This window comes from Nestor notabilis, unplaced genomic scaffold (genome assembly GCF_000696875.1).
Source record: "Nestor notabilis isolate BGI_N333 unplaced genomic scaffold, ASM69687v1 scaffold17784, whole genome shotgun sequence".
Lineage (NCBI taxonomy): Eukaryota > Metazoa > Chordata > Aves > Psittaciformes > Psittacidae > Nestor > Nestor notabilis.
The window spans coordinates 49,613-59,223 of record NW_009926206.1 but is presented as its reverse complement, the minus strand read 5'-3'; the positions used below and the strand labels follow the sequence as shown (position 1 = coordinate 59,223).

At 40.8% G+C, this 9,611-nt stretch overlaps 1 protein-coding gene across 1 annotated transcript in view; it reads left to right on the top strand.

Moving 5' to 3' along the window:
- Positions 1–2,046: 2,046 nt before the first annotated feature.
- The window catches only part of MTA1 (metastasis associated 1), a gene marked incomplete at its 5' end in the record, with an annotated part of 50,065 nt that continues 42,500 nt past the window's right edge, over positions 2,047–9,611 (top strand). The window contains 4 exons of the mRNA XM_010013431.1: positions 2,047–2,164; positions 3,756–3,858; positions 7,298–7,397; positions 8,810–8,998. Of these exons, the coding sequence (XP_010011733.1) occupies positions 2,047–2,164; positions 3,756–3,858; positions 7,298–7,397; positions 8,810–8,998 (510 nt within the window). The remainder of the gene's footprint in view (positions 2,165–3,755; positions 3,859–7,297; positions 7,398–8,809; positions 8,999–9,611) is intronic.

Sequence of the window (9,611 nt, the reverse complement as noted above, 5' to 3'; positions counted from 1 at the left end):
TTGACCCTGGTGCCTGTGGGAGTAGGATGCCACCAAATCCCACCACCCCAAACCCAACCACAGACAACTTTTCCAATTGACTTGTCTGGGTGTTTGAACAGTGTTTTGCAAGCTTCTATCCTGTTAATCGTGACATAACTTGAGATTGTTCTTGCCCTTGGAGTTCATGTTTTCATGATGGGAAAGTGGCATGTTTTCTACTGGAGGAGACTTCTGTGAGTTCCTGTCTTCTCTCCTGTGCTGTGCTGCACAGGTGATATGTTTTCATGCAGTAGCTTTCTTAGGTAGCAAAGTAGGTTTGTCTTGCTTGGCTCTTTTCTGGCTTTTTTCCTCCCTTCCAAAGATGGTGATCTCTGCCCAGAAAAATGATAATTTTTATTAAAATTGGAGCAGAAAACAGAGTTGCCATGTTTAACACTCTGTAATTGTAACATGCTGTAATTGGATGCTGGATGCATTATACATGTAAAGAAAACATGAGAAACCTTACCTCTGTGATAATCAGTCTTGCATTAATGTGTGTAATGTGCAGGGCTGGGGAACAGAACTAGTATGTACCCTAGAAGCCCTAGCCTGCAGAATTTTTGCCATGTTACTGGGGAAACTCAGAGTGATTCTTCCTTTTTCGGGCTTTGTGTAACAGATTGGGAGACTTTTCCCTTGCCACCTCTTCATGAAGATGAACAGGGCTTGAAACTCATGCTGGTTTTGTCCTCATTTTTATTGCATGCAGTTGACACATACCAAATATAGGGAAAGGGAAAATGAGGTGAGCATGAAATGAGATGTGTTTTAACAGGGTGCTTGCTATTGACACAGAAATATGGGGAAAAGGAAAATGAGCCAGAAACCTGATACGTGAAAAATGGTGCAACATGTAACCCAGTGTTTCTCTTCAGAAACGCTTTTCTTTCCTGGTGATAGTGTTGCTGTGGATAGAGGTTATGAAAGGTTTTTTTATACCTATCAGAGCTCTCTTCCTGCCCCATATCCCCACTATACTTTCATGGAGCATACCTGGTCTCCAGCATGTCACTCCATAGCTACAGTTGAGTACTTATCCATGCAGAAAAGTTTAATTACTTGTACTGTGCAGCTTTAAGTAGTTAAAATTTTGGCTGTTTTCTTTCTCCACCCTGTCAGGACATTCTTGTTCTGGTATGAATTCTTGCTTTAATTTTACACACCCAGGTAACAGAAGCCAAGCAACTTTTTTAGCTTTTTTTTTCTCTGCTTAAACACAAGCAACAAATTAATGTATTGCCACCTGCAGCTAGTTACTGCTGCTGCCAAATCTGCTGTCCTTCTCCCAGTAATGAGCTGAAGGAAACATGGTGATTTAAGCTTAGATGAGGGTGGACAAGAAGTTGGTCAGCAGTGCATCCCTGTGACCGGGAAAGCCAAGTACATCCTGGTCTGGTTTAGCAGGAGTGTAGCGAGCAGATGGAGGGAAGAGTTTCATCCCCTCAGTTCACCACTTCTGAGACCACTTCTGGACTGCTGTATCCAGCTTTTGGCATTCCAGCATGAGAGAGACATTGACACACTGGAGCAAGTCCAGCAGAGGCCACAGAGGTTGTCTGGGGCTTTTTGTCTATGGGGTGTTTTGTTGGTAACACTCTGAAGTTATGCTTTAGCTTGTACTAATATTTTTGTGTGGATAAGTCACTAGCATCTCATCCTGCTATTTTGGTATATGAGAAAGTGCAATTTTGTGTTCTGAAACAGCTGGTATTACTAAAAATTATCTCTGGCCCTTTTGAGCCTCATTTGTGCAAGAGGAGCTTTGTTCAGCTTCAAAGACTGTATATTAAGGGAATGGCTGGTTTTGAGGGAGAGCTGTTACACTTACAATATAAAAGAAAGTGGCAGCATTTAATGTATGGTTTTAAAACCAGTGGTTCATTTACTGTTTCTTCACCCAATTTTAAAATCTATATATAGATAATCAAACTTAAAATGTAAAAGCTTGCTAGTATGTACTCAAAGCTGAAAGTAAAAAGCTAATAATATTGTTTACTTTTTTTGCTCTTGTTTTATTTTTAGGATTTCTTCTTTTATTCACTAGTATATGATCCTCAACAAAAGACCCTACTTGCTGATAAAGGAGAGATTCGAGTTGGAAACAGATACCAGGCAGATATAACAGACTTACTAAAAGAGGGTAATTTTCATAATTTATTTCAATTGTTGAATGTTGAATGTGGCCACTTCTATATATGCAGCCTGCAGAGGTGTGGGAGGTGGAGGTTTCCACAGCCAGGTCATGTGTACAGCGATGGCCTGGTTTGTTGGTGACTGAAGCTGTTGCCCACTAAGCACAACTAGTTATGTCTCAAACCGGTCTTTAAGTGGGCTTTTGGCCAAATCATAAAAATTGCTGAAACAAATTGAATTAATTTGCTCTCTCAGAGCTTGTACTCTTTTATTAAGAGCTTTCAGAATTTCCATGGGAAACGCAAATTTCCATTGCATCTATAAAGCCTTTTGTGTTTTTAATCAAGCCTCACTTCCCTGTAAGAGCCCCTCCCAAATTACTGCCAGTTAAATGCTGTCTCACCTCATCAATTTGCCCATTACTGCTGGGTGCCTTTTCTTCAGAGCCCTCTCTCTCCCCATCCCTAGGGTTGGCTGCCAGCCTAGACTTCTCACCTGCAGAACAGGCAGGAGGAAGAATTTGCTGGCCTGAATTTGTTCTGAGACCTTAGCCTGCTCCCACTGTGCCACTGAGCAGTAAGATCACGAGGACCCTGGCCCAAGGAAGAGGAAGTAGTAGTAGTAACTAATTACCAAGTAGTAACTAACTTTAGATTTGTCATTGTACTACCATACAGATCCAAAAGTGGGTGGAGAAACTGAGAGGGATGGGGAATATTGGTGTCTAATGGATCCTTTCTGAGACCCATGTAATGCATGGGGAAAGGTCTGTTGGGATGCTTTTCCTAAGAGAATAGGAGTTGTGGCCAATGTTGGAAAGACATTCTCCTGAGTGTATGGAAAGAGATGTGAAAGCAATGAGATGCTTCAGTCTTTGCTTAGGAGCTTTGCTGATACTGTTAGGCTCATGTTAGAACAGGCAAACAAATGGGTCAGGACTCTTGTTTAACTTGCCTGTGGAACTGGTATTTATTCAGCAGCTGGGCAAGCCTCCTAAGTGAGGATGACCTAACTTAAAAGGCATTCTCTTCCCTCAGCAGGGCAACACAGCCTTCAGAGAAAGATACTCTCCAGATGTTTTAAAGGGATCAGAAAAAAGAAAAGAAGTCTCAGTAGCTCCTGTATTTTTCCAGTATGTTTTGGTTTGTGCAGAGTCAGGAATATAAAAATGAAAGTTGATGCCATGATTTCCCCCTTAGCAACTGATGCAAGCTGAAAACCAGCTACTCTTTGCCTGCTCAGAGCAGCTGAGAGTGTGTCCTAGAGCTGCTGCAAGATACAGGAGAAAGAGTGGCTGAGCAGAGGGGCAGAAGAGAGACTGTCTAATCAGGAGAAGGATGTATTCTGTTTCCCATTACACACATCCTTTAAACCAGTGCTTGAAAATCTGATTGTCTGATGCAGATGAGGTGTGGTGGTGTGCCTGTCAAACTGAAGTTGTCATTGCAAATAAATGAATGAAATTTTTACAGTGGCTGGTTGAAGCAGAGTAACTGAAACGGGTCAGCAGTTAAATTACCGTGAGGAAAAAAAAAATCTAGAAAGTCCTTCTGTTTTAAAACAGCCATACCAAGCATTTCTGATTTGCTTTTCAACAGGTGAAGATGATGGAAGAGATCAGTCAAAACTTGAAACAAAAGTTTGGGAAGCCTTTAACCCGCTAGTAGACAAGCAGATAGACCAGTTTCTGGTGGTAGCACGGTAAGAGCATTTTACCTCTCCTTTCAATAAGTAAATGTTAATAACTCTTTCAAGCACTTTTTATGTTCCTTATGCTGGTTTCAATTGCTTTATTTACTTGATCCATTTTGAAATGATGGACATTTACATGCCTTCCTGGGAATTGCATGGCTACTCAAATTTACAACTTAATCACTTCCATAAAAGAATAGCACATGGCATGTAAAAACTCTCCTGTACTTGGTGAGGTTTTTCAAATACTTGAGCCAACATGCAGAAGGCTTAGTGAAATAGATTCTTGACAGTTTATTACTCTGTCCGTTTTCTCCCTTTTTCAAATCTAGTGACATTTTAACATGTGTTAATAGTTTGCTAAGAAGCCTGGTAAAGTGTTTTTGATGGAGCATGGATGCTTTCTAATGCTTAGATTCCAATAGGTAGGTACAGTAAAGTACAACCCTGCAAATCTCTACAGATGGTGAAATGTGTGCTTTCATTTAAGCCCAAAGCAATCTTTGTTGATCAGCTTTTCCTTTTAAAAATGTTCTTGAGCTTTTTCATTGCTATGCATTTATATGAACAGAAGCCAGTACTGAATTTTCAGCTCTTCTAAAAGTTGGTGACTGAATAATTTGGGGAGGGGAGGAAAAAAAAAAAAAAGGTAGCACTCTCCAAATTTTGTGTCTTGCAGCTAAGTTTGTAGGTCTGCATGGGAGGAAAGTGGTATGTGTAGATGGATAATTGGTCCTTTTTGCTGGTTCTAGTCAGTGGAGCAAGTTACTGGATATGGTTAGGAAAGGGATGTGTGAAGTTACAAGCTGCTAGAAGTATCTCGTTCGCTAGTCTTGATTGTTCTGCTCATTGGCTGTTCTCTCTGATAGATGAGGACTCTGACTTGCAGGGCTGCCTGCTTCAGCCAAGGGCTTTAGCCCTGGAAAACAGAGTTAAACCTGTATTTCAGATACTCTCTTAAATTGGGCCATAGTTCTGTCCACCTTTTGGTTCTTGTTTTTTCCCTTCTTGAGTTACCAGGCTTTTGAAATTTCTCCTGAACTTTCCCAAGTGTGGCATTGCTGTGCCTGGTGTGTGGGGTAAGTCGATGGGGTGCTCACTAGAGAGGCAGCAGTAGACCTTGTGTGTAACAGTCTGCCTTACAGAGCTCTCCAGTTCTGGCTGAAGCTGCTGGACAATGCAATGAGGGTATGTTTGTGTCAAATAGCAGTACATGTGTTCAACATGTTGAATGATACAAGCTCAGGGAAATGCTGAGAAAAACTAAAAAGGAATTGATGTAAATGAAGGAGCTGGTAAAATGCAGTGTTCTAAGAACTCAAGACGAAAAGTATGTGTATACTCAGAAATACACACCCACATCAATTCTTCTGTGTACTTTGAAGGTTAAACTTATCATTATGATGAACTTTGGCCAAAATTTGGAAAAAAAAAAAAAAAAAAGGTTAATCTGAGTTGCAGCACTTAAAAACCTTTGTGTGGCTGCTTGGGCCTTGTGTGTGAGTCCAGTAACAGGGAGCCAAGAATGAAACCAGGCTGGTTAAAATTAAAATTCAGCTACAGTCCACACTGAAGAAAATCTCACAGTTCAGAATCCATTAATACATTTTTGTCATTGGTTAAATATGGGCTTTTTGTTGTGTAGACTGTTTTAAGGTTCATAAAGTTTACAGTGTTCTGGCTAAACTAAGTAATCACCATAAAATTTAGGCTCTTGGAAGTTTTACTGTGCTGCTTACATGATATATTGCTGTTTCCCTTGACCTGTGCCAACAGTAAAGTCAAACTGGCTGAACTAAGTGATTTATCTGCAACAGATTAATTCTACTTGATCAGGTGGACATAGGGAAATGGATGAAAATGGCGGGAGGATCATCTCCATGAGCAGTGTGGAACAAACAGATGGAGGAATGATGGGGAGAGCTGGAATATCTCCAGCAAAGGGTATTCCTGCTTCTTAAGGGGCCCTTCTTGACAAGGCTGTGGCTTCCCAGTTGGCTTCTAATCAAGTGGAATACAGGACACCACCAAAATGCTAAGATCTTTGTTTTCTGGGTTAATTTGCAGCAGGACTGATTTAAATTGCCACTGAGCCACACAGTGCTCTGTTAGTGTGGGGAAGACCCAGCAGGAAGTGAGAGGGTAGAAGTACCCTGGTGGATGAGGGTTTTCAGGTGGATTGGTTTAGAGTGACTGTAGAGCTGCTTTGTGATGGGGGTTTCCACTGTGTGTAGGCTTCAGTGGTGAGGCTGCTTTTAGTGGTTCTTTCTCGCTGTTGACTGCTGCCCGCTGGGTTTGCTGATACAGCAGCTTGAAGATGCGTGCTATAATGAGGGTCACTAAGGAGATCAGTATAAAAATTGCTTCTACCCAGAATCAGCAAAGTGATCCAGTTTATAATAAGATGCCACTGACACACACAAAAAGTATCAGTTCAGCTAAAGCTGGGGGTAGGGACGTTGTGAAGCAGGATGGGGATAGTGACTGGGAGGCCGGGGAGAGGGCGAAGTGTGAATCTCCGCAGAAACCTGAGTGGGAGAGTCTGGTTTCTATTTTGGCCCAACTTAGATATTTGATGACAACTAGTGCTTAAGTATTTACCTTTCCTGCTCCTGTGTTGCTCAGCATTTGTTTGTTCCTCTGTGTGCTCAACTAGTTTGGGGAAGCGATAAAAGTGGAGAAGAAAACCCAACCCATCTGCTTTTTGTTGTAGTTGATCAGAGGAATTCAGCTCAAATTCACTGTGCAGGACCCATGTGGTGTAGCAAGCAGCAAAGAGAGTAGGAATTGCTGGAGCTGATTTTCCTGTTGAAGGTTTCTCCAACTTAATTTCTTTAGGAATAAAATGAAGAGCATGGGAATTGTGACCTCAGATGCAGGAATGGCTGGCACTGGGAAGTGTTTGAGAATTGCTGTATTCTTATGCCAGCTATATAATATATGTTATTCAATATTAAGTTGAAAAATAAAGATTTTATTTAATTATTTATGTTTAACTTTATGGAAACTTTTAGGAAAAAGCTTGTGTTACTGCATTTTTTCTGTCTGGTCTTGGCATTTGTCTCTGTACCTTTGGACAACGCAGCACTAGTCTTGCTTTTGTGCAAGAGACTTTGACATTCATAAAGCTTGCTTCTGCTGAGTTTCTGTTAAAGCTTAAGTCTGTTGAGAGATAAGGCATAAAAGAGTACTTCAAAACTCCCCATTTGTGATCCTTGAGTCTTTCACTGTTTCCTCGTCTAAGCCTAAACCTCTTTGGTCATACAGGCTGAGTGTTCGTAATAACAAACCACATCTGAAGAAAACAGTTGCTGGCTCAGAACTAGTGCCAAACCATGTAATCTTGTTAGTGAGAAATGGAATCTGCTGATGTCAAGAAGTGTTGGTTGGGTGTTTATATTTTTGCTTGTTTTGCATTAAAGTTAATGCTCCGTTTAATTTCTTTCAGGTCTGTTGGTACGTTTGCTCGAGCACTAGATTGCAGTAGTTCTGTCAGACAGCCAAGTTTGCACATGAGTGCTGCAGCAGCCTCTAGGGACATCACACTGGTAAGTTAGGGTTTTTTTAAGAGGACTGTTAAGTTTTTGAGAAATGCAAAATACTCACCTCAGCAATAACAGTTTGCAAAAAGAGGGGCAGATGAATTGTAATTGTGGCCTGCTGTGAAGCAGATCCTGTCTTTGTAAAGGAACCCTTTATTTACATATGAACTTTTTCTGGCCTCATGCCTCCTATGATCCATCATGGATAAGTCTATGAGCTATATTTTTGTTTTGTTTTATTAAAATGTTCTGATGACATGCTTCAGAGCCCATCTCTTGCATGGGCTTAATAGCTCTCCTGAGAAGCATGCAAATAAGTATCTGTCTGTCTGCAATGTTATAATGCCAGAAGCCACTCCTCATCACTTCCCTAACAACAGACTGTCACTGGCATCCTTGGGCAAGATTGTCTGGGGGAAGAGCTTGTGGTCAGATAAGAAATTTCAGTTGATCCAGTTCTTCTCTTCAACAAGCTCTATTTTAGAGTACGTGTGGAGTGGTGACATTGTTAATATTTTATAATCCTAAATTATTCTGAGTAGATACAGGAAAGGAAAAACTTGAACTTCTATGCTAGTTTAATGAAAATTTGAATAAAATTTATTAAGTCTCCAGAGAACTGTTATCAACGCCTCACCTCATAACTGGAATAATGTGAAATCATATATAGAATAAATTCTAGGATAGAGCACTGCAGATCAGTTATGCACATGCACAAAACTGATATGATGAAAGGCAAAAAACATCCTGATTAAAGCTGCAGAAATCAGGAAATAAAGCCAAAATTTCATTTACTAATACCAATTTCTCCCTCGCAACATGTTCTCAGCCCTTGTAAATCACAAGTTGCAGACAGTCATAGCTCAGCTTTCTGAGGAGTAATTGCTCCCTGGGAGCAATTCTTTTTTCCTACTCAGCTGTGATGTGCGACTTGACTTGAATCTTCTGGGGATTTCTGGCCATTGAGGGGACTTTATGCCTATGCTGTTGCCCTTAAATATTTTTCTTATATGCAGTTTTTGTGGATTATTTGACAATAATATGCCCTTGGACCTCTATCTTCATTTCACATGTGTGTGTAGTACCTAACAGGGCTGCTCAGTCCTGGGGTGAATGGGTCTCTATCCTGTATATTTTCTTAACTGTAGTGCTACAGTGGTGATGCTGGTGAGTAGTAGCTAAGTAGGAATTACTGATATGCCACAAACCCCACTGTTCTTAGTGAACATTAGACTTGTATGCTGACAATTACAGGGAGTCTGAGGTTGGAATAAGTTTTTACTGACTTTGTATTAGGTACAGAACAATGCACCCTCAAATCCTGGTGCAGAATTTTTGTTGTTGTTGTTTCACCATTGAGCATTTTTCCCCCTAGATGCTTGCCCTGACGTTTATCTTTCTCTTTTACAACTATGTAGTTCCATGCTATGGACACTTTGCACAAAAATGTCTATGACATTTCCAAGGCAATCTCTGCGCTTGTGCCACAAGGTGGGCCAGTCCTGTGCAGAGATGAGATGGAGGAGTGGTCTGCTTCAGAGGCAAACCTCTTTGAGGAAGCACTAGAAAAATATGGAAAAGATTTCACTGACATTCAGCAAGATTTTGTAAGTATATAAAATGAGGACCCATGTGGTGACCGGTTCTAATCAGTGACAGAGCTGGTTTACAGCTTGTCTAAATTGTGTTGGTTTTCTTCATGTTGAAGTAGAGGGCTTTGAACTGGAGCATGTGTCTTGCTGTATATTGGGGAAAGGCAGACCTCATACTGATGACAGCCTGTTATACAGTCAGAATTTCAAATCACGTATGATAGCTTTTCCTTTAGAGACATTAATTTAAAATCATCTGCTCCACTACAGCTGAGGGAGGATTTAGGAAAGTGTTGTGACAGCCTAGCTGCTGTAGATTAATTTGTGTTTGAAGGAGAATAAGTACTGGGCCTTCTGAAACATGAAAATTTAGTCACTTTTATAATGAGATTTCAGAAAGGGCCTTTTGGTAGTTTGAGAAGGAATCTTGGGCATCCAAGGGAAGTGTTCTGCAGTTTGGCCAAAGCTCTACCGTAGGTGCTCAGCCTGCAGATTGAATGGAGCACAGTAAGGAGAGCCAAGTTTCACTGTATTGCTGTTTGAGTCGTCTGGAACTAAAACTACTTGTTTAGTTTTAGTGTTTTAGTGTTTCTTGTCCCACACTCTAATCCTTTAGATAGAGGGACTT